This window comes from Aedes albopictus, chromosome 1, assembly GCF_035046485.1.
Source record: "Aedes albopictus strain Foshan chromosome 1, AalbF5, whole genome shotgun sequence".
Lineage (NCBI taxonomy): Eukaryota > Metazoa > Arthropoda > Insecta > Diptera > Culicidae > Aedes > Aedes albopictus.
The window spans coordinates 9,468,932-9,494,646 of NC_085136.1; the positions used below are offsets into that span (position 1 = coordinate 9,468,932).

The 25,715-nt window shown below is 40.1% G+C and overlaps 1 protein-coding gene across 1 annotated transcript in view; it reads right to left on the reverse strand.

Moving 5' to 3' along the window:
• Positions 1-21,016, reverse strand: part of LOC109424953 (alpha-(1,3)-fucosyltransferase C) — a 44,919-nt gene extending 23,903 nt beyond the window's left edge. Inside the window, exon 1 of the mRNA XM_062843432.1 lies at positions 19,904-21,016. Within this exon, the coding sequence (XP_062699416.1) occupies positions 19,904-20,667 (764 nt within the window). The 5' untranslated portion in view covers positions 20,668-21,016. The remainder of the gene's footprint in view (positions 1-19,903) is intronic.
• Between the last annotated feature and the right edge of the window lie 4,699 nt (positions 21,017-25,715).

The window sequence follows — 25,715 nt, forward strand, 5'->3', positions numbered from 1 at the left end:
GCCTTTTTGGTATCGTAACGGCCTACTTTTCTTCCCTAAGACAAAGAGTTGCATTATGAATCATAATGCGATTGTTTGATTGGAAACCAGAGTTTCCACGGTAAGAGCTTGGAATATTGTGACGATTGTGACGGTTATAGCACGGCTTCAGCACCTTCCGTTCGAAAACTCCAAGGGTGCGTTGGTCCTCTGCACGTAGAGTCCACGCTTTGTGCCCATAGAGGACTACCGGTCTAATCAGCGTTTTGTAATTTGAATTTATCTGCTGGTGTCGTTGTCGGCGGTCATCAGTGAGCCCAAGTACACGAACTCTTCAACCGTCTCGATTTCATCAACGTCGATAGAAATTCGGGGTGGCGGGCGCGGTGATTCTTTCCTGGAGCTTTTTGCCATCATGTATTTTGTCTTGGACACATTAATGACTAATCCGATTCGCCTGGCTTCACTCTTTAGTCGGATGTACGTTTCCGCCATCGTCTCAAATTTGCGAGCCATAACATCTATATCATCAGCGAAACCAAGCAGCTGAATGGACTTCGTGAAAATCGTTCCACTCGTGTTTATCCCCGCTCTCCTAATAACACCCTCTAAAGCAATGTTGAACAGCAAGCACGAAAGACCATCACCTTGCCGTAACCCTCTGCGAGATTCGAAGGGACTCGAGAGTGTCCCTGATACTCGAACTACGCACATCACTCGATCCATCGTCGCCTTGATCAATCGTATCAGTTTATCCGGGAATCCGTATTCGTGCATAATCTGCCATATTTAGTTGTTCTCGATCGATTGTATCATACGCCGATTTGAAATCGATGAACAAGTGATGTGTGGGCACGTTGTATTCGCGGCATTTCTGCAACACCTGGCGGATGGCGAACATCTGGTCCGTTGTAGCGCGTTCACCCATAAATCCAGCCTGATATTGCCCCACGGACCCTCTTGCAATCGGTGATAGACGGCGGCCAGCATAACATGCGTATTGTATTTATTTATGCACAATCTTAGGCATTTTGTACACCAACATAACATTCCACGAACCTGGACCGGTGTCAGACCATTCGACCGAAGATCAATGGGCCGAAGGCCATTTGGCCGAGTTGTCGCTGGGTCAACTGTTCACTGCATTTCAGTTCTAACATAACATAGTTACGTAAAACTTATTGATACTGATTTCGAAATGATGTTTTCCCTCTTTAAGAACACTAAGTTGATTAGAGGCACGCCAAGTTCCAGTGGGATCGTAGAGCCATAAAGAAGAAGAAGAAGATGATGATCATTATTTTTTCATTGTTGCTGTAATGTATTGCATCTATAAGCAGTGGGATCCCATGAAAATTACAGATGTATGTACATATTTTACAATGAGTAATTCTCGATGAAACCAGGCCGCCATTTACATAAAGTCTGGGATTTAAATTTTTTCTTGCTTTTTCGCTAGAATATGATAAAAAGGGATGAAAACCACTTTGGTTGGGTTAGATTGATGGACCCCTCGCTTGGCAAGGGGCTGACAAGGTGACAAAAATGACGATTTTTCATCGAATTGCGGGGGGAGCGACACTAGTTTTGCCAAGCCGAAAACCCCCAAAAAAGCCGAAAAAAGTCGAAAAAATCCGGTAAAACCCGCACAACTTTTGTGGGTTTTAGCGACTTTTTTGGGCTTTTTTTCAACTTTTTCTGAGGTTTTTTGGCTTGGCAAAACTAGTGTCGCTCCCCCTGTCAAATTGCACCTAATTTGTCGCATAATATCTCAAAATTTAATGTTGTAACATATACAAAATTTCACTTTTCTATGAAGGGAAAGTATAGACCTTTCATTTGAAGTTGAAAAATTTTTGGCATCCATCTTGGATTTGGTCGCCATTGGTACATTTTGCTGCAGACGCCACGCGCATGCATGCGATTCCACCGATCCCGTTATCGCACGATCAGATGCGTGCGTGAGAATGTATGGGAAAATGGGAGGTCGCCTAAAGTTTTAATCGATATATCATTATTGCGGTCAATGCACACCTAAATTCTTGAATGTTTTGGTAGGCTTAGACTCACAGGTTTCTAATGATGAGTTCGGATTTGAAATCGGTGGTTGTGAACACAGCGAAAACCGCAATTTAATGATAAAATTCAAAATGGCGACCAAATCCAAGATGGATGCCAAAAATTTTTCAACTTCAAATGAAAGGTCTATACTTTCCCTTCATAGAAAAGTGACGTTTTGTATAATTCGCGAACAAAAGTGGAAGTGGGTCGGCCACACTCTACGCAGGGGTGGAAACGAACGAGCAGGACATCGCAGCAGAGGCAGACCCAGAGGCTCATGGTGGCTAGATTTGTGCGCCGACTTTATTTTGCTCGGCGGCGGCGTAAGTGCCATTTTTAGCCGGCGGCGGCGGCTTCATCGGCGTCACGCCGGTGGCAGCTTTCGGCGGCGGCGGCGGCGGCGGCGCACACTGGAGTAACAGGGTCCAATTCATGGCCAAAAAATTTTAACACGTTTTTATGGTGTATTATGTATGTACTAGCGATAAAATTGTGAATTTAGATATTGAGGAAGCATTTTGGATTATAAATAATCATATTAATCCACTTAAAGGCTAGAAATGATTTCTTATAACCTCTCCAAGGACATCGTTTATTTTCACCCCCAAAAATCGCTTGAAGCGTCGAACATTTTTATTTGACAACAGAGAACTGAAAAATAATTATATTTCCATGTAAAATATTGTTTGGAAACAACGGCCACCTCGTTTCATAGAAATTCTCCTAGAAGTGTGAGAGAAATTCAATTCTTTTATAAGTGTAGATAACGTGTTTATGTCTTCAGCAAAGTTGTAAGGAGTGTCAAAATTGGGAAACTTGTTGAACAATTGTTCTATCTTCACAAGTTTTGGGAATATGGGCCGTTATTTTTGAACGGACCCTTAAACTCAGTTTAAATGTTGTATCTTTTTCTAGATAGGGTAAGAAATCAAACATTGAACTAGTCAAATTGTAATCTTAATTTGAACCATTTCTAAATTCATTAAAACGACGTACTTTTTAAGCAAATATTGTCCCGAAAAAGATGTCAAACAGCTTTTCGTAATATTAAACCTGATAACATGGACTTTAAAAGCATTGAAAAAAGCGTTTTTGTCATGGAAAACAGGCGATTGAAAAAATCACTGTGATTTCACCCATTTCCCCCCAGAGAAAGCACATTTTTGGTGCACTCGTACACTGCCCCTATTCGCATAACAGTCCCATGTTTGCTGGGTTTCCTATTCACATGGGACTGTTGTGCGAATGGGGGCAGTACAGCTCATGCATTGTATCACACGCAATATGTGAACACGTCAAATGAAAGCTTATTTATCGTAGAATCGACCAACCGAATAATATTCCGCATTATTTGTCATAAAATTATCAAATTTAAGTAATTCTTACTTGGAAAATGTTATCTTAAGTTGAACCATTTGTAATCTAAATTTGAACTAGTAAACGGGGGCGAGCTTCCAGTGTTGGCCTGCAGACTGCGCTAGTGGTTGTTTTGTTTACTCTTGGGGGATGAAAAATTCCAAATTTAGTTTCCAAGTTCCTGAAGAGTTTAGAACATTCTTAGTTCAAATTCCACTGCCAAATGAAAAATAGTTATGAGAATCAGCAGATCCATGTGTTTTTCTATTGTTCAGCACGAAATTAAATGTTGTGGGAGATGCTCGAGCTGCTGCCGCCAGTAGTTCAAATTAATATTAAAATTGGTTCAAATTTTGATTACGATGGTTCAAATTAAGATTAAAATCATTGGTGACGAATAATCGAATTTTTCAATGAAATTCGGTGCAAATACAAACTTTTTCCACTTAACAGAAAGCTTATACCCGTGGCTTTCATGTACATAAGGTTTCCATATGGGAGAAAACATCACTCAAAATTTGCGCTACTTCGGAAAGCCGCAATTTGGTTCAACTTTTGATAACCTACCCTATTTTGGGAATCACATTTTCATTTTGGGGTAACTTTTATAGTGCCCTGGAAAACACATCAAAACTCAAAAATTAATCATGGATTGAAATTTTAGGAGTTTGAACATGATGATAGAAGCCGTGTGGAATATATCAGTTTGAATTTTTCTATTAAAACATGGCATTTTAACAAAACTTTATACATAAAAGTTAGTTTGTGGAGTACTGAGTGAAAAACTCAATGAGTTTAGCTATAAAAAACAATATTTTTCTGAAAATATTTTCTTAACGGTGCATCAACATATGATTACATGCTTCAAATAGCGAGCTCTTTATTTGAGTTGTTTTTGATTTTTTTATAACAAAATTTGGACACAACAGTTCTAGCTGATTCTATGACAATTCCCGGAAAATCATTTTCCGGAAAGACATTTTCCGGAAAACATTTCCTGGAATGACCCATTTCCCGGAAACCCATTTTCCGGAATGGCACATTTCCTGGAAAACTGTTATAAAATGCACAATAAATGACTCATTTTGGTTGGTATTCATAGAAGAAGGGCTTTCAGCGTTATTTCTAAATCATCGAGAAAGCATAACAATAGCAGTTATGATGCCGACAGTTTTATCACTACAGCTTCATTGAACAGCCATTGTTTAATGAAGGAAAACCTTCAATGACATTTCTGGCAGCTACAATTCTAAAAGATAACATTCGAGAGAATAGCCTAAACACAAAAAAAGGAATGATATCTAATAAAATGGTAGCGGTTGCATTTTGCGCAGTAACCAGTATACTATTGGTTTAAAATTTCCATACTTTTTGCGAGCTCTATGGGTGGGTTGCGGATTAGTCAATTTAAGTCTTTTGACAACATCTCTGAAACCTACACATCAAACGCGAACAAAAACAAAAAAACAACAAAAATAAAACGTTGAAATGAGAAAATATATGAGAGATGAAATGTCAAATTTAAGAAATGGGGAAGCCAAAATTTGAATGATTTGCACAAATACACTTGAGATATACATAGCTGTCAGTAAAGGCCCTTCAAATAACAACTGAGGTAATGGTGATCGAAAAACATTTGACCACATTATTACTAAGCCAAATGGTCATTAGGGTAGATTGAAACGAAAGCGATCAAGAAACAGGCCTCGAAAGAACAGCCTATTGCCAGAAGAAGGGAAAATCACAAAAGGTGCAGTTGACAGTTTGGCAATTAAACAACTCTGTAACAGTCTAACTGGAAAGAACAACACATTTTTTAGAGAATGAGATAGAGTTAATAGTTTGGCTGGCAATCAAATATGCAACGTTGTAACTAGAAAGAACAGCCTATTAAATAAAGAAGGGCAAATCTCATATATAGAAAGCAGCAAGTGCCAATAAAACACATGTTTGTTACCATGTGTTTTATTGGTATGTACAGTATCGGACAATAAAAATGCACCAAAGCTGTTTTCCCATACAAACTAGTCAACTTTGGATTGCCATATCTCAGTTATGTCTCAACCGATTGTTTCCATTTTTCTGTGACGAACTACAAAACATTTCAATTTTCAAAAACTATTGAAAAAGTTCAGTGATAAATATTGATAAAAAAGTTACAGATAGGTTGAATTTTCACAATAAAAATGCACCAAGACAAAAAAATTGTGTACCCTTAAATGCTGAAGTCAGATAGCTATGGTATCTACAGCAAATTTATTAGTCATCACACAAGAAACATATTTGCCGAAGACACCATAGTGATTTGACTTCAGTATTTTTGGCTACATAATTTTTTGTCTTGGTGCATTTTTATTGTAAAAATTCAACCTATCTGTAACTTTTGTATCAATAGTTATCACTGAACATTTTCAATAGTTTTTGAAAATTGAAATGTTTTGTAATTCATCACAGAAAAATGAAAACCACCGGTTGAGCCATAACTGAGATATGGCATTTCAAAGTTGACTAGTTTATATGGGAAAACGGCTTTGGTGCATTTTTATTGTCCGATACTGTACTTGCTGCTTTCTGTATAGGATATCTGCCCTTCGTTATTTAACCGTCGAGCAGTCACGTCTTCGATCACCTTCAGCGACACCACGCTTACGCTGTGTACCACAAGTATGCATTTTTCATGGAACGGGGCGTGTACTTAGTACACGACGCGACCGCTTCCGGGTTAATAGGCTGTTCTTTCTAGTTATTGCTGTGTGCATTCGAAATGCAAATATCAAATGCGGGAACACCAAATGCGGTAAGATTTTCTAACAAGTAACCCGATGTCAGTGGCAGCACTTGGATCCAAGGTTGGCGTTGATTTTGGCTATGGTTGCTTAGTTCCCTTTGTTGACGCTGTGTTACCGCATTTGAAGCGCATTTGGGCACCGTTTGCATCTTGAACGCACAGAGCAATACAACGTTGCGTATGAAAGCTTGCACAGTGACGTCAGCATTATCTCTTTCTCTTTCATTCCTTCGGCGTCGGTCCATAAAGCCGTCTTTGCCCTCAAAAAAAAAAAAATGAGGGCAATGTTTACAAATCGTATGAGAATTCGATGAGGTTAGGTTTTTGCTGCAAGCCTCTATTTGAGTGGCGGCCAAACTATTAACCCTATCTGATATGTTTCCTTCTCTTAAAAAAGTGTTGTTCTTTCAGGTCGAAAGAACAGCCCCTTTTTAAAGAAGGACAAATACCAGATGCACGCAGAAAAATGGCGCTTGTTTAAAACAATAAAACGCATGGTTGATTTTCAAACTGAGAATTTACTTATTCCAAAGTTATATTTAATTGTTTTCATTTAGAGTTCATCGATAAAAACAACCGATTACCATCATTTCATATAATGTCAAAAAATTCATTTGTTTCAACAAAATAAAAACCATAAACATGGTCCGAAAGCACTCACACATCTATAAAATGCTTATCTCAACATCGCCACAACGAAGAAGGTGCAGCAAATCCATCACACCAACTTCCAAGTGCAGCTTTGGCCGTGATGGATAACGCGCAGGTACTCACGACAGCATCTACAAAAAGTTGATCGGTTTCGCCTTTTTTGTCTTTTTTTTAGTCGTTCTCCTCCCCATCCGCGTACTGGCGGTCTAAAAATAGATTTCCGAGCTGCCGCAGTTGCTGCAATCACCAACACAATCACATTCCGGGTTTGCTAGTGGCAAAAGTGCAGTCGTTTGAATCAATCCATTATTTCATGTTGAAAAAAAACCATATCTCTGTTTGTTTTAACAAACTGTCAAAAATTTCGACAAATGAAAATGTTTGTATTATCAAACAATAGAACAGTTCAGTTTAAACTAGAAATCAGTTTGTCGCTATAGTAAACTGAAAAATCGGTTGATTTGAACTGGAATTCAATTGTGTTTACAATTTATTTTTCCGCGTGTGGAATTAATAAATTGGGCAAGAATCGATTCTGTAACGATACATCGTTAGAAAGAACAGCCTGTAAATTGAAGAAGGGCAAATCTCCTATGCAGTTAGCAGTTCAACTATATAAATGCACCTAGAACAGCCTTTGACGAAAAGGAAGAACAATTTGTTATTGAAAAGCCAGTCAAAATATGTCCAATCGACTCAACGATGCCGGCTCTTCTTTGTTAAGTGAACTGAAACGAGAATCTGAGTTCCATTCATTTATAAAGTTATACAAAAAAAAATAGAATATAGTTTAAAGGCTTGATTTTCTGGAAATTAATCATCAACTGATAAAGTTAGTCGTAATAAGAAACAAAAAACAAGATCATGTTTGAAGATTCTAAAATATCTTCTGAGGTCTCAGGTGCTCCTAGAACTGCCTTTCCGGAAAATGGGGCATTCCGGGAAATGGAGCATGCCGGAAAATGGTTTTCCGGGAAATAGGTTATTCCGGAAAATTCCGGGATATGGGGTATCCGGGAAATGATTTCCGGGAAATGTCTTTCCAGGAAATAGTATAGAACCGTTCTAGCTACATTAGATTACTACTGCATTGCATACATTTAGGCGTTTATCGGTGCATGGAGATTTCTGCCCAAATTTACTAAATTAATTCCATTTGACACATTTTGTTATGAGATAGAAGACCAGATTTGTATTCTGCTATGATCTATCTACCGAGAATAAGTGGCCGTTCATTGAAAAAGTAGTCGAAACGAAGTTGCTTTTTCGAAATTAAGGTTGAAGGATTCGTCATTGACATTATCGTCATCTTTGAAATTTCGAAAGCAGTTTTCTCGAGTAAAACACAAATGTTCGTTATGAAAATGTATTCACTGTATGCCAGATGGAGAACGGAATGCTGTGAATACATTTTCATAACGACCATTTGTGTTTTGCTCGAGAAAACTGCTTTTGAAATTTCAATGATGACGATAATATCAATGACGAATCCTTCAACCTTAAACCTAAATTGTAACTAAAAACTAGTCAAAAAGGTGTAAATTTCAAAATGATTTATTTTTTCGTCTGGTACTTTGGGGTGATGCACAAATTATGTCACGCAAAAATCGACCTTTTTCAACACCCCCCCCCCCTCCCCCCTATGCCACACTTTTTGTATGGAATCTCAATATTTTTTGTATGGGTCGTCACGTTCTGCAAAACCCCCCTCCCCCCTAAAAGCGTGACGTAATTTGTGTACGACCCCTTTCTGGTACCCGTTCTCTTGCGATTCACAAAGGATATGCCTTATATTTTATTGTAATTTTATCCAGATCGCGGAATGCTGCAGAATCTGAAAACTTTTTGAATGCTGAAAATGGTTCAAAATTGAAACATGATTTTGAAAACTTTTCTGCAAAATAAATGACACCAGGTGAAGTTTTTTGTTTAAATGATACACCCTTATCAGGAGAACTGTGTTACATACTCAGTTATTTTTTCAAATTGTCAATATTTCGATAATTGAAGTTCTTCCGATGAGTTATGATGCAAATGAAAAAAAAAAAAACAGTAGAGAAAGTCGCCAAATTTCGGCATTTATTCTTAAAAAACCCGGATTAATCCACCTAGTGGTGATAGTGCCTTTCTCGTCGAATATGTACTCATGATCTTTCCGTCGACGTAAGCATCCTGAATCCTGTGAATACTTTATTTATAAAAGCAAGAATTTTATCCAAGCCACCGTCGAGTTGGAAAACTTACAGATGGCACATATTTCCGGTGTTATGTTCAATTTATAGGCAAAGCTGAAAAATATCAAACCTCTTAGTTGACTGCGTGACCACCTTTACTATTACTGGAGACCCATCAATACCAACACGATAATAACAAGCTTAAAAATATAATTTATTTCACAACCAAAAATCACTTTACAGTCTTCGATAAACTTTGTCCTGCACACTTCAGGCTATATTTTATTATCATTGCTTACTAGATTCAAAAACAAAAATGGCCAAAAAATGGAAGCAAGTAAAATTTTTCGTACTAAATACAATTCAAATTAGAACCATATCAAAGAGCGCGAGGAGCAATCAGTCGGATCAAAATATAGACGCAAAAGGAGATTGAGAAACTTTGCTCGAGGTTGATGCGATTAAATTTCAATTTTCTCATGCAACCCCCATTCTACTGTATATTTACACCTCAGTAATATGAGAAGGTGTGATTTGATGAGCCTGCATCAGTTTTGTCAAGATTTTGTTCTCTTACACATATTTATCGCTTGCATCTATTATTTTAACTGTTTTTACCACTTCTGTGAGATACCCGGAACCGGTTCCAAGACTGTACCTATTGTTTCAAATATGGTCTGAGACTAGTTTCTTGCTAACTGTTCAACAGGTTTTCTGAAAAGCCGAAAATTGATGTGGATGCATGGATTTGATTCATTTTACATTTTGGTCATTCTGGCGGGACATACAAAACTGGTTCTGGAACACTGCCGGTAATATCTGATGTGATCAAAGGCTGTGTTCCTGCAAACCGTTCATTAGGTTATCAAAATAGCCGCGATTCAATGTGTCGCACGCATGGGTTTGGCTCTCATATGCATTTCCAGCAACAAGCGGAACCGGTTCCGGAATACTGCTGGTTGTACCAAATATGGTCTGAAACCATTTTCTTGCTATCCGTTCATCAGGTTATCTAAAGAGCCGCGATTTGATGTGTCGCATGCATGGGTTTGGTTCACTCTTATGTTTGACCACTTCCGGAGGGGCATTCGGAACTGGTTCCAGAGCACTACCGGTAGTCTCGATGTGATCTAAGGCTACTTTCCTGCTTACCGTTCACCAAGTTATCGAAAAAGCCGTTATTTGATGTGTCGCATGCATTTGCTTTGGTCTAAGGTTTGGTTCACTTTTATATTTCGCCATTTCCGGCGGGGCACCCGGAACCGGTTTCGGATCACTACCGGTAGTCTCTGCTGTGATCTAAGGCTATTCTCAAGCTTACTGTTCTTCAGGTTATCGAAAAAGCTGCTATTTAATGTGTCGCACGCATGGGTTTGGTTCCCATCTACATTTGGCCACTTCCGGCGGGACACACGGAACCGGTTCCGGAATACTACTGGTTTTCCTAAATATAATCTGATTTCATTTTATTGTTAACCGTTCATCAGGTTATCCAAAGAGCCGCGATTTGATGTGTCGCATGCATGGGTTTGGTTCAATTTTATATTTGGTCACTTCCGGCGGGGCACCCGGAACCGGTTCCGGAACACTACCAGTGGTCTCTGCCTGATCACAGGCTATTTTCCTGCTCACTGTTCATCAGGTTATCGAAAAAACTGCTATTTGATGGGTCGCATGCATGGGTTTGGTTCACTTTTATGTTTGGCCACTTTTGGCGGGACATCCGGAATCGGTTCCGGAACACTACTGGTTCAGATATGGTCTGAGACTATTTTCCTGCTTACCGTTCATCAGGTTATCGAAAATCCCGTGGTTTGATGTGTCGCATGCATGTGTTAAATGCATTTTCATATCTGGCCCCTTCCTGTGGTACCGGTCCGGAACACCTAAATGGCCATAACTCCGGAACGGCTGGACCGATCCAAAACATTTTCAATAGGAAACAATGGGACCAGATTCCCCGTCGAATGAACCGTCGGTCATTAAAATCGGTTCAGGTTCACTGCCAAAAAGTGATGTGAGTTTTTTTGTACACACACATACACACATACACACACACATACATACACACACATACATACACACAGACATCACCTCAATTCGTCGAGCTGAGTTGATTGGTATATGTGACTCGACCCTCCGGGCCTTCTATCGAAAAGTCATTTTTGGAGTGAACATATAGCCTTTCCAGTACACTTAGTGTACGAGAAAGGCAAAAATATGCATCCCAAAGTATTTTATTGATTGCCACATGATGAAGCATTACTTCATTTATCTTTAAAAAATATTAGACTCTGGAAAACCCTGAAAAAAAAAAAAAATTCGACTTATGGCCAGGAATTTGGCCCATTTACGCCTGTGTGCGGCGGCGTGAATCGGCGTGACCAAAATTTGACCATGATGCAAAGCAAAGAAGTTGTCATTTCGCTCTAGAATTTGTAGTCTGAGTTTTTTTTTAATGACCATTGATGATATAAACTACATACATTGCATTTGAATGAAAACCTTTTTTATTTCTGTTCTGGTCCGTCATTGCGACCAGTGAAGTAATTAGACCTATTGTGACATTACCCGTATCCTTAGGGTAGTGCATGCTGCATTACTACATTGCCAATGAAGGGCAATACAATACACAGCGTAACAAAATATAACTTTTGGTCTGTCTCAAGAGCAAACTTATGTGTCTTTGACAGATTTTGGGCCGCTTAAATCTATTAAATTTGATTTGGTAAAACGAAATACTTTGCATGAGCCGGTAATTTAGATGTTCATTGATCATTTTACCTTTTGATTGCTTAAACATATATTTCCATGCTTAATGGCTTGCAGTCAAAATAAGCCCAACATCGCATATTTTGCCCTATAAATTGAGGTATAGCTTAAAATTGTGACGTGCTGGAGCAAATCTGAGCCCCCGGATTCGGATTCAGCGGCCCAAAATCTGTCAGAGACACATAAGTTTGCTCTTGAGACAAGAATCTCTCTTAGAGAGATCCCTGCAGAAACTTCTGAAGAAATCTCTTATAAGAATTCCAGAAGGAAATCCAGGAAGAATCCCTGGAAGGAATTCCTGGAAGATTCCCCAAATGAATTCAAGCAGGAATCCCAAGGGAATTACAGCAGCAATCCCCAAAGGAATTCCATCGAGAATGTCTGAAAGTATTCGAGAAGGAAACCCCTAAGAATTTCTAGGAGGAATCAACGAAAATTATCCAGCAAAAATCTTTGAAGGAATTCCAGGAGAAATGCCAGAGATTTTTAGGAGAAATTGCCGAATGAACTCCATCCTCGAAGGAATTTGTGAGGGATCGCCGAAGAAATTCCAAGAGGAATCTCCGAAAAAATTCAAAGAGGAATCATCGAAGGAATTCCAAGAGGAATCTTTGACGGAATATCAGGAGGAAATCCCGAAGGAATATTATGAGGAATCCATAAAGAAATTCCGAAAGAATTCCAGAAGGCATCCCCGATCGAATATCAGAATATATTCCCGAAGGAATTTTAGTTGGAATCCTCGAAGGAAGATCTCCCAGGAGAAACCTCCGAAGGAATTCTAGAGGGAATCTCCGAAGAAACCCTAGGAAGATTCAGCAAAAGAATTTCAATAGGAATCCCTGATTTTTTTGGTTTATTTTTTTGTGCATTTTAACGTTTGCTAATCCTACACTACAAATTATCAAAGAAATTCTAGGAAGAATCATCGAAGGAGTTCAAGGAGGATTCCCCAGAGGAATTCGATGAGGAATTTCCCGAAGAATTTTGTGAAGGATTCCGTAGGAGTTCCAGGATAAATCTCTGATGAAAATCGAAGAGGAATCGCCAAAAGAATTCCAAGAGGAAATCCCTAAGGAATTCCAGGAGGAATCCCCGACGAAATATTAGGAAGAATCCCATATTTATGAGGAATCCAGAAGGAAACCCGAAGAAATTCTAGTAGAAATCCTTGAAGGAACTCTAAGAGGAATCCCCGAAGGAAATCCAAAAGGAATACCGAAAGAATTCTAGGAAGAATCTTCTAAGGAATTCCAGGAAGAACCTCCGAAGCAAGTTTAGAAGGAATCCCCGAAGAATTTACAGGTGTAATCCCTACAGGATTTCCAGGGGCATACACCAAAGAAATTTCGGGAAAGAATTCCAAGCGGAATCCTCAAAGGTTTTCAAGAGAAACCCCCACAGAAAGTTCAGGTGAAATCCCCGAAGAAATTCAAGAAGGAACTCTAGGAACAATCCTCAAATTCCAGGAGGAATTGCTGAAGAAATTCAAAAAGAAATCACCGAAGGAAATCCTGCAGAAATTGCAGGAGGAATCCACGAAAGGAATCTTTGGGGATTCCAGAAAGCATTTTCAAAGGAAGTCGAGAAGGATTTCTAGAAATCATAAAAAATATCCAGGAGAAATTCTCGAAAGAACTCCGGGAGAAATCCACGAAGGAATCCCATGAGGAACCCCTGAATGAAATTCAAGAAGAATCCCCGAAGAAATTTTGGGAGAAATCCCCGGAATATTTTTGGAGGAATTCTAGAGGGCATTTTAGGAGGAATGTCGAATGGAGTTCCAGGAGATATCCTCGTTGGAATTCCATGAGGAACACCTGAAATAATTTCAGCACGAATCCCAAAGGAATTACAACAGTAATTCACAACGAAATTCCAGCAGGACTCCAGTGGGAATTTTCAAGCGAAAGGTGCCCAAAGGAATTCTAGGAGGAATCAACAAAACATATCCAGAGAAATCACCGAAGAAATTCCAAGAGGAATCCCCGAAAAATGCCAGAACAAATACTTGAGGGAAATTTAGGAGGAATCACTGAAGAATTCCAGAAGGAATCCGCGAAGCGATTCTAGGAATTCCCGAAGAAATTCTAGAAGAAATTCCCGTAAAAATGTTAGGATCAATCCCCGACGAAATATCAGGAATAACAGGGGAAATTCCCGAAAACTTTAGGAGGAATCTTTGAAGGAATTCCAAAAGGAATCCCTGAAAGAATTCAAGAAGGAATCTTCAAAGGAACTCTAGAAGGAATCTTCGAATTAATTCCAGGAGAAATCCCCGAAGGATTTCCCTAAAGGAACCCCTAAAGGAATTCTGGGAGGAATCTCCGAAGGAATTCCATGCGGAATACCCGAAAGATTTTCAAGAGGAAACCCCGAAGGAATTCCAAGAGGACTTCTGAGGGAATTCCCTGAGAAATCTCTGGAGGAAATCCAGGAGGAATCCCCGAAAGAATTCTAGGAGAAATCACCGAAGGAATTCCAGAAGGAATCCACCAAGGAATTCCAGTCGGACTCCTGAGGGAATTCCCTGAGAAATCTCTGGAGGAAATCCAGGGATTTCTCATGGAATTCTAAGCGGAATCATTAAAGAAATTTAAGGGAATATAAGGGAAAATCCACGATAGAGTAACAGGAGAAATCCCCGAAACAATTTCAGGAAGCATCCATAAAGGAAGTTCAGGAGGAATCCCCGAGAGAATTCCAGAAGAAAACCCTTAAGTGAAGTCCTGGAGGAATCCTTGGAGGAATTCCATGAGGAATCCCTGAAGTAATTCCAGGAGGAATCTCCGAAAGAATTCTAAGAGGAATCACCAAAAGAACTCCAGGAGGAGACCGCGGAGGAATTTCAGGAGGAATCCACGACGGAATATCAGGAGGAATCCCAGAAAAAACTTTAGCAGGTATCGCGAAGGAAGGAGGAAGGAGGAAACTCCGAAAAAAAAAAATCTAGGAAGAGCCCCCGAAGGAATTCTAAGAGGAATCCCCGAAAGAATAAAATATTGAAAAGAAAATATTGAAGGAACTCCTACGAGATTCCCTGAAGAAACTCCTGTAGGAATTCCTGAATGAGCTTCTGGAGAAACCTCTGATGTAACTTCTGGGGGCATCCATGCGTTCTCCTGGAAAATTTCCATCTAAAATCTGAAAGAACCCCAGGAGCGATCCCTAGAAGAACTTCCAGAAGAACCCGCAAAGGAATTGAACGAACTCCTAGAGAGATCACCGAAGGAACTTCTGGAGCAATTCTTGAAAGAACTCCTGTAAGTAGTAATACATAGTAATAAGAGGAATCCCCGAAGAAGTTTCAGAAGGAATTCATTAAGGAATTCCAGAAGGGATGCTAGAAGGGTCTAATTTGTCAATTAGCAACATTTCGTGCATTCTAACTACAAGTTTTTGCCTTTCTCGTACACTAAGTGTACTGGAAAGGCTATATGTTCACTTCAAAAATGACTTTTTGATAGAAGGCCCGGAGGGTCGAGTCACATATACCAATCAACTCAGCTCGACGAATTGAGGTGATGTCTGTGTGTGTGTATGTATGTGTGTGTGTATGTGTGTGTACAAAAGAAAACTCACATCACTTTTTGGCAGTAAACCTCAACCGATTTTAATGACCAACGGTTCATTCGACGCGGAATCTGGTCCCATTGTTTCCTATTGAAAATGGTTCGGATCGGTCCAGCCGTTCCGGAGTTATGGCCATTTAGGTGTTCCGGATCGGTACCCCAGGAAGGGGCCAGATATGAAAACGCTACAAACCCATTCATGCGACACATCAAACCACGACACTTTCGAAAACATGATGAACGGTAAACAGGAAAATAGTCTCGGGCCATATCTGAACCGGTAGTGTTCCGGAACCGGTTCCGGGTGACCCGCCGGAAGTGGCCAAATATGAAAGTGAACCAAACCCTTCATGCGACACATCAAACAGCGGATTTTTCGATAACCTGATAAACAGTAGGCAGGAAAACATTCTCAGACCATATCTGAACCGGTAGTATTCCGGAGCCGGTTCTGGATGTTCCGCCGGAAGTGGCTAAATATGAAAGTGAACCAAACCCATGCAAGCGATACAACAAACAGCGGCTTTTTCGATAGCCTGATGAACAGTGGGCAGGGAAACATTCTCAGACCATATCGGAACCGGTAGTGTTACTGAACCGGTTCCAGATGTCACGCCGGAAGTAGCCAAGTATAAAAGTTAACCAACCCCTTACATGCGACGCATCAAATCGCAAGCTCTTCAGGCAACCTGATAAACGGTTAATAAAAGAGAATAGGTTCAGATCATATTTGGATCAACCGATAGAGTTCCGGAACCGGTTCCGGGTGTCCCGCTGGAAGTGGTCAAATGTAGTAGATAACAAAACCCATGCCTGCGGCACATTAAACAGCGGCTTTTTAAATAACGTGATGAACGATTAGTCAGAAAATAGGCTCAGACCACAACGAAGATCTTTATAAAGGCTACCGATAGTGTTCCAGGACCGATCTAGGATGTCCAGCCGGAAGTGGCCAAATGCCAAAAAGAACCAAACCTGTGCATGCGACACATCGAACCGCGGTCTTTTTTTAAACCATGAGGAACGATTAGCAAGAAAATAGGCTCAGACCACATTAGAGGCTACCGATAGTGATGCAAAACCAGCATTCGGTGCTTCCTAGGGTGCTTCGCAGGAACTTCAAAAATGAACAAAGTCAATGCAAGCGATAAATATGTGTAAGAAAACAAAATCTTGATTGAACTAAGGCCACATACATACAGACGTCTTACTCTACTCACTCTCCATCGTCCTTGTTTTCATCGGTTGAAACAAATATTAATCGTTGTTGCTCGTTTGACGTCTACTCACTACCAACATCAAGCCGCAGTGAAACGCAACCTGATTAGCATTTGGCGATTGTTTTTTCGTAACGATGAATATAATATCAATATGTTACAAATGATATGTCTGTTTGTCTGTACTAAAGCAATCTCATCAAATCACTGAGGTGTAAAAATATACTGTAGGATAGGCCAACGTTATATGAGAAAATTATCGCATCAACCCCGGAGAAAGTTTTTTCAATCCTCTTTTCCGTCTAAAACTACTGGGATTTTTTTATGGGATTTAGTATGGGCAATTTCACTTGCTTGCATTTTTTGTCCAATTTCACATGAATTTTGTAACCTATGATAATAAAATATAGCCTAAAGTGTGAAGAAAAAACTATGTCGAAGACCGTAAAGCAGGGCTGTCCAACATACGGCCCGCGGAATCGATGAATGAAACTTGGCCCAAGGATTGAAATATTTGAAGATATTTCATATTTAAATAAAATTTAATATTAAAAATGAACTCGAAATAGGTAATGTTTTGTTAAAAATTTTCAAAGATTAAAAAATTTAAATACATAAATTTAAAAATTTTAAACTTGAAAGGTACAGCCAAATTTGAAGCAGAATTTCAGCAAAATTTACTGAATTTCAGAAAAACGTTGCTGCTGAACAGCAGAGTTTACTGAACGAATCAGGGAAGTTTGCTAAATTTCAGCAAATTGTTTGCTGCAATCTGCAGTTGGGCAAAATTCAGAAAAAAAAGTATTCAGGGTGATTTTTGCAAAAAATCAAGAATTCTTTGCACACATTTTTATGACCCAAATGATGTCAGTGTTGTGATTTGCCGTGAGAACGGGTAATCGGATGTACAAAATTTCACTGTTGCATTCGTGCTTTCGAAATTTGATGTCGAAATTTAATATCTGGCCCGTCGACTGGTATGGAGTATCACTTGTGGCCCGCGGTCACGAAAGGTTGGGCAGGCCTGCCGTAAAGTCATCTGTGATTGTGAAAGACGTTATATCCTAGCTTGTAATTATCGTCTTGATGTTGATCGGTCTTCAGTGATAGTGAAGGTGCTCAAGCAGTCAACTGAAAATTCTGATATTTTTCAGCCCAGTCTATACGTTTAACGTAACGTCGGAATATGTTCAATTAATAAATTTCCCAATTTTATTAAAATTATTGCTTTTCTAAATAAGGTATTCTCAGGATTCAGGAACAGTTCACATTACGTCGACGGAAAGATCATGCTTCGGAATGATGGCCCTAGCACAGAAACTAGCTAAACAAACAATAGTAGAAGATTCCAAAAACAGGGACCGAATTCTAAACCGCCCGATAGGTAGGAGATTGTCCACATCACGACGGTTTCAAACCGAACGGACTCAATAAATACCAAAACTTCCGTATGACATTTTTAAGTTAGGCAAGGCCATCTTGACTAGGAAACCTTGACCGATTGAACCCTTGAAAAGGCCCCATACAGATCGAAACGTCGGAAAAAATAATAAACTAGTGTTTTCGATTCCCCCAAAAGGCTGAAGCCAACATTCTGAATCAAAATCATCCCAGTCGTATCCCAACCAAGGAAAGATCATGAGTACATGTTCGACGAGAAAGGCACTATCACCACTAGGTGGATTAATCTGTTTTTTTTTTTTCAATATGCTAGAAGGAATTCTTGTAGGAACCCTTGATGAAACTCCCAGAGTGATCCCTGAAGGATCTCCTTGAGCGATCCCTACTGAACGTCAGGAGAAATCCCTTGTTGGAATTTTAGAGGAATTTCTGAAAGGTCTCCTGAAGAAATTTCTGAGGAAACGTCTGGGCTAGTTCCCGAAAAACTTCCTTTTGGAATTCCTGAAGGAACTCTAACACTAATCTCTGAATGACTTCCCATAGAAATCTCTGAAGGGAAGGATCTGCTCCATGGATGAATCTGGATGATGTTTCTCCTGAATACTACTAATAGAATTTCTGAAGAACTCTTGGAGTTTTCCCTGAAGGTACTTCTGTCGAGATCTTCCGGAGAGATATTCTGAGAAAAAAAATCTATGATGAAACTCCTGGAGGCATGACTGAATCCTTCTGAAAGAATCTCTGAAGCAACTTCTGGAGAGATGTGAATGATGAATAATGAATGAAATACATATAATGAAAAATAGAATAATAAACAGTCTCAAGAGTTTCGTATTTGAATGGAAACCCTAAAATTCCATTTGAATTTCTTCAGAAGTTCTTAATAAAAGTCTTCTGCAGAGTTTGTCTAAAACAATAGAAATTCAAAAAAATAGACAGGCCAAAATTCCAATGACCAGACTTGAAATTGTTAGAACGTCAGTACGTCAGTCAATTATAATTTCATAAGGGCAAAACATTAGCTATTGATTTTATTTTTAATGATATTCTCTTAATAGTATAATTTCCAAAATACGATCCGTTTTTGGATAATCTCATGGAAACCTGTTACAGAATGGTTTTAACTATCGTCTATAGCTGCAAGAGTAACCGAATATGAATGCAGTCAAACTTTTATAAAAGTGATCGTGAGATTTTATTTATCTTTACTTTATGTGAACTTAATTGTGTTCGTACACTGATCAAATGAAAATCGGCGGCGTGACAAACAGCGGCGTATGGCGCGCCGCCGATACCACGATCGGCGTCGGCGTGGGACAAAAAGTGTCGGCGATGGCGGCGTGGCGCGGTGGCGCACAGGTCTAATGGCGGCGAAGTCTCAACAACGAAATAAAGCAAGTCGATAGAAATTTGACCTGGCCACAGGTCAAGGCGATGCCGATGGCTGGCAATCGCCCATGATGGAGATCTTTCTAGATGATGGTGAACAACAGATCGATGAAAATCGATCATTACAGCTACCCCTGCATGATAATAAACGGACGATTTTATATAGCAGAAACGTGTCACTCCAAGCACCACGAGGCTTTCTACTATCAATCCTGTAATTTTGCTTGGCGCCGAAAGTCCGTCCGTAATTTAACACCGCATGGCACCCCCACCCGCTCTCCATACATTGTGGAAAGTGCAACCGAATTGATCTTTATCGTGTTTGACAACATCCTGTGTCTGCATCGAAGCAGTTTAACTACCAATCATGAACACGGAATACATAGTCCGAAGACCAATGGCACGTAAAAAAGTGTCCATCATTAGTTAACTTGTAGCTTTACGGGTGATGAATGAATAATGAAATAGGCTAGTATGCTTCGGAATCACGGTTTCGGTGTGCCTTGATGAATTGGAAGCAGTATTGTTCTTTAGGGTACTTACTCTAGGGTTCCACATTTTCCGTAGATGTCCACCGACATCAGCTTCTGAATCTCCCGAACCAAGTCGTCCCGCTTGGAAATGGTTCCACAGTGGGACACGAATTGAACTCCCATTTTGGTCTTTTCCAGGACGATTCCCAGAACAGTTTCGTTGTAGTACTCTTCGAAGCCCCTTCGCCATTGGGGTCGCTCGCTAGGACCCAACACAACTTCAGTTTCCGCATCGACAAAGTTGTTGTAGTTCCACACGACGTCCGAGTCCAGCCGATAGGTCATGGTCCAGTTGAAGAAGTCGTGATCGCCGCCTAGCAGATGCTTTGTATGAGCAGGAGATTCCATGTTGGCGGCGACGTAGATTTGACGCGGCGAGCGAAGCTTGGGTACCTTTTCGAACAGCGAGTACGCCCAAGGTTCGGCAATGTGGAACACAAGCGCGTCGTAGTCCGTTATGGTGGACAACAGCTCCCGGTTGTTGGTCAGGACACAATCCGTTACCGGGCATTGCAGCGATCTGAAATAATCCGGTCCAACGGTTTCCGCGGACAGTTTCCAGTTTTTAACATCGAAGAAGTTCGTGTACAACAGGATGTACTTGGACCGGTCTTCTAGCCGGCGATCGCGTATGTGATCTTCCAAGATCTTGTAGTAGCTGATCGAAGGCTTAAGGCACTGGGTATGAATCAAAAAGCCGGCGGACACCAGCAAACAGAACACAACGAACAGCAGGCACAACATCAAGCGATTTCGTTTCATTTTTCTAATCATGGTAGGCTGTGTGGCGACACGCGTATCGACTGATAAACGCAAGGCACACTTTGACGATATCTGGTGTAGTTTAATTCACCGATAAGGAGACACTTGTCCGCGTCACATCGATGCTAACTAGATTGCACATCTCACACTTGATCCACCACTTTTCGTAACGTCCATTAAGGCGCGAGGGAAACGTGATCGAACGGAATTCTTATTGCACATCCCAAAAAGATTTGAACTGCACGTTAACTTAGTTGCGTAATCACTAACTCTGTGTCAGTCTGATTTCCACATGGCGGCACCAGCTGGAGAAGGTGGTTTTTCTACCGTTACGACGACGGAAGGTGTGTGCTTCTAGTACCTACTACTGATGCTATAAGAAACCAAAGCCGTACTGAACGAGATTGTGCGAGATGTCGATAGTTAGGACCATTTGCTAGGGGCTGGTATGCAGTCTCAGAACGAACCAATCATTTGAACGTGCAGGTCACTGAGGATGCGGAATTGAGAGAGGATTTCCTCCAGATTCGTTGAGTACCGAAGAGGGAGCGGATATGTGATTTGTATGGATGATGTCAAATTTTCAAGTATGATTCTTGTATGATAGAGATGGCATGCGCATCAGAGCGCAAAGTAAGAAAGAGAAATAATACACATTATACGCGGCCAAAGAATAAGGGTGCGTATTTTTAATTATCTTCTTCCTAGCACGCACTCGGAATCGTCGCATCGCGCATAACGGTGTGCGCAGGAAAGCAAGAGAAAGTATTATATGAATCAAAAAATGAAATCTACTTTGGCGACTACTTTTAGCCACAGTCAAAAATACGCGCGAGACAGTCGCCTAAGGAAACAGAGCTTGTTTTCAAATTTTCCATCATACCGCTCTTTGATATTTCATGAAAGAAAGGTCACCCACCACATGGCCGAGTGATGTGATGACTGCTGCGACTACACGTGTTATTTGCACTGCGATTGAATATTAACCATCATTTAAGACCTGGAAAAGTAGTCGCCATAACCACAGAGAACAGACATCCAAGCCTATAGAAAATTTTCTCGAATGCTGTGTAAGGATTCAATTTTTTTAGCGTTGACAACACTAGCGTCACCTATGCGGCAAATTGCCACAGTCAGTGGTGAGTACGCATATCTAGATAAGTTTTATATTCACCACCGACAACAGCGTGTGAACTTTGTGACAGCAGCGCCACCACGAAGTTGCCACTTGTGTTGCCATTTCAAATGGCCGTTAAATTCCTTACACAGCTCTGGAACTGGACTTGGATGTCTGTTCTCTGTGCCATAACTGTGTTTTTCATGCAACGCACAATACAATTCAACCCGGGACTGTTATGGTCTTCTTGTTTTCTTTCCCCATAATGAAACTATGCTGCTGTGTTGAAATATACGACATATAGGTTGTCACCTTAAGCCCTACGCCTGAATCACTGCTACATATGCTGGCTACGAAAACATTGCATTGACCAATCCAAATTCCTATGTGGTAGTGGTTTGTGTTCAGATTTCCCGTGTTAATCTATCTGTAAGAACTTTGTAAACACCTTTTGTTCTCACGTATATGGATAGGCTTGCATTAGGTTTCGTGAGACATTTTTTGGACAACTCAATTGGTGGGATAGGGATGCCATAAGCCAATCCAAATGCCTATGTGGTAGTGATTTGTGTTCATATTCCCCGTGTTAAGAATTTGTAGGAACTGTGTACCGTCTACCCCCGTTGGCTTGAACGACACCTCATGCAAACCAACGGGGGTTCATTTTTAATTTGAAATTCTAGTAACCCTGTGGGCATCGAATAACACACTGATGGTAACCCTTTTTGCTGTTTTGTTTTGATGCTGCGTTCCGTTTCACCCCGTTCCATGAGCAGAATGACGTTTGAACCTTTTTTGGTTTGAACGATGTGCAGATTAGAGGGGGTCAATTTAAAAAGTGTTCAGATTAGATACGGTCAAACCAACGCAACGGGGGTAGACGGTAAACATCTTTTGTTCTCCCGTATAAGGATACGCTTGCCTTATAGGTTTCGTGAGATAAAATTAGGAGAACTCAGTGTCCTTGAATTCAACGCACATCACGCATGTGCTGCGCTACTCTGTTCTGCCGGCCGAGAGCCTACAGCGCAGAGTCCCACGCAGAGCTAGGAATGAGCGAAGCTCACGCCAAGAAATGTTGGAGCTCTGAGGCGTCTCGCGCAGCAGATGTGGCCTTTTACACACTCTCACTCTCACGCAAAGTTTTCACCGCTGAGTGGTGTGTGTTTGCTGCTGGGCCTCATTCGTAGCAAAGCACAGCAGCAGCGCACATTACAGTATGCGGCAGGAAAAAATGCGAAAGTGTTTTCCAACTTCAAACCTTGTTTTCGTCCATTTGACGTTAACCGATCTATGCTTCAACGTTCCATGATCTCTAATAGGCTAGTTTTCTGAAAAGTTAATTAAAAAATTTCCTATTTTGGTCACTAACCTTTATAGGGCGGCGTCTGAAGCTGAAGACTATCAGAATTTTCAAACCGCAGAAAAGTACACAGGTCGCTAAATTTCGTATCTGATAAAACAAAATGTTTAATTTTCTCTACAGTATCATCAAATATATATACTTATTTCATCTAGTATGTGAAACTACATGGTTCTGGATCAGTGTGGTCTGGTTGTTCATCGAATTTAAGCTAATTTTGTTACTGTTATAGTCATTTTGTTTAATGACCATTGGGCGCGCAGTTTATTGATACCCGCATATTTGGCTTATATTATCACATGCTAAACATCAAATATGTTCATTTTTATTTTTCAGTGCTAGAATATAGACATTGACTGATACACTGTCATGAAAAAATAGTCATATATGTGCTATATTTAGCGTGTAATAGTGCCTTGAACTTTTCGCATTTTTTCCTGCCGCACCCTGTACATTGATGATCTGTTCGCAGAGCTGTGTATCAGTGCATCTGTGACATCTCTGCATGTAGGGGGAATCGGTTTAATACGCGCCACCGGGGTAAAACGACCCCCCTCAATACCTCCCTGATAATAAAATTTTAGCATTTTCAATTTTCTATCTTCTCAATCAATACAATTTGGAATTTGGCAAACTAATAAAATAATAAAATTGAAAAACGATTTATACCATTTTTGTTGTCAGAATGCGAATGCGGCCTATCTGCTTTGCGTAAACAAACATGTTTTTGTCTCTGTAGGGCCCATCTGCATTCACCCACGCACATCAACACCCTTATCAGAAAGAGTGTTCTTCAAGCTATCTGTTAAGGGTATTGATGTGCGTGGGTGGATGCAGATGTGCCCTACAAAGACAGATTTGGAGGTCAAAATAGAACAAAATTGCAAAACTTGATATAAAAATCCCTTTAAATTTATAATTTGCGCGAAAACAGTGCCGTTTTAGGTATAAAAACGCGTATTATAAGGTCCAAAGTCGCGAATACTCTTGGGGCAAAATGCGCCGGCCTTCGCTGTAACTTCTGTAACTCCAAAGCAGCCGTTGGCGTTTGAATTATGACTGCAGTAACACAAAAACAAAAATCAGAACCTTTCAAATGTGCATTTATAGCGTTATTAGCTGCTGCACTAACGTCGAGTAAACGCCTTGATGCATGCAACACCCAAATCACGTTATTTCTTGGCGAAACAATGAAAAACACATATTTGACCAACAATTTTTCATTTTTACAATCATAGTTTAGCTTCTACAACGTAATTTGATTTAATGTTTTCAATAATTGGAAGAAAACATATTGAACTTTGGAATGCCAGCAACTAGAATGGTCATTATTGTGCGTTTAATGGCTAAAATCGAGTCAATCCTTAGGGGGCGCGTTTTACCCCGATCTCCTCTATCTAACTGATGATGTAATTGTGATCAGTTCAATCAGTGTTTTGATTTACAAAATCTGTTCCATCAGAAGCTGAATGCTTAGAGATGCTACTATTCGACTTTTCTTCTGTTCTTCTTGGCGATGGGTCCTCAAAAACTGCCCACCCAACACGAAGTCGCATATGATGTATAGAACAGAATGCTAAAGTGGAGGCCATATGCGTATATGCTTTCATTTAACTGCGTGTAAAGTGTACGCATATCGCCTCCATTTTAGCATCCTATTCTGCAGCATATGCAGGTCGTTGAAACAGAACCCACTATTTTTGTATCGATTTATCTTCTAAAATATTTATCAATCGATAACGATGTGACTTTGCTTTTATTTAAATTTCTTTAAGAAACGACGATCGCTATCGATTTTTGATATGAGCGTCTTTAAAGATCGTTATAACGAAATGTAAAGATTTTCAAAGAAATGGTTGACCGGGATATGCGATCGTGTGTTAGCTGGGTGGACAGTAGAGTGGGTCATCGTTTATATGGAAAAATGAAAAGTTCAATGGTATCCCATCAGATCAAAGCTTTTTTGATCCCATTTCAGGACCCAAATAAGTGTGCAAAATTTGGGCACGATCGGTTATGTTTACATTTTGCGCATCGCGTTTGAAGTTTGTATGGGGTTTTACATAGGAAAACACACTTTTTATGCATTTCTCTCATAACAAGCTCAAATTTTTCTAAAACCGTGTAACCGTTAAAGTGAAAACATAGCCTAGAGTGTCCTGAAAAACTTTGTCGAAGACCGCGAAGTGATCTGAGGCGTATGAAAAAAGTTATAGCGTTGGCATTGCTTGGCGAAACAGCATGAATTTGTTGCTATTGTTATTCCTTTACATGTTAAAACATAAGCACATGCATGTGGTTCGTTGGTTATAACTATTTTCACAAGCATCGGATCGCTTTGCGGTCTTCAACAAAGTTTTTCAGAACATCCTAGGCTATCATTTTATAGTATCTGTTAAAAAGTTTCAGACAAACTTTCTCAACTTATGACAAACATGCGAAAAAGTATGTTTTCTCATACAAAACCCCATTCAAAATTCAATTGCAATGCGCAAAGTGTAGACACAACCGATCATGCTCAAATTTTGCACAGATACTCAGGACCCGAAACGGAACCAAAAAAGCTTTGATCTGAGGAAA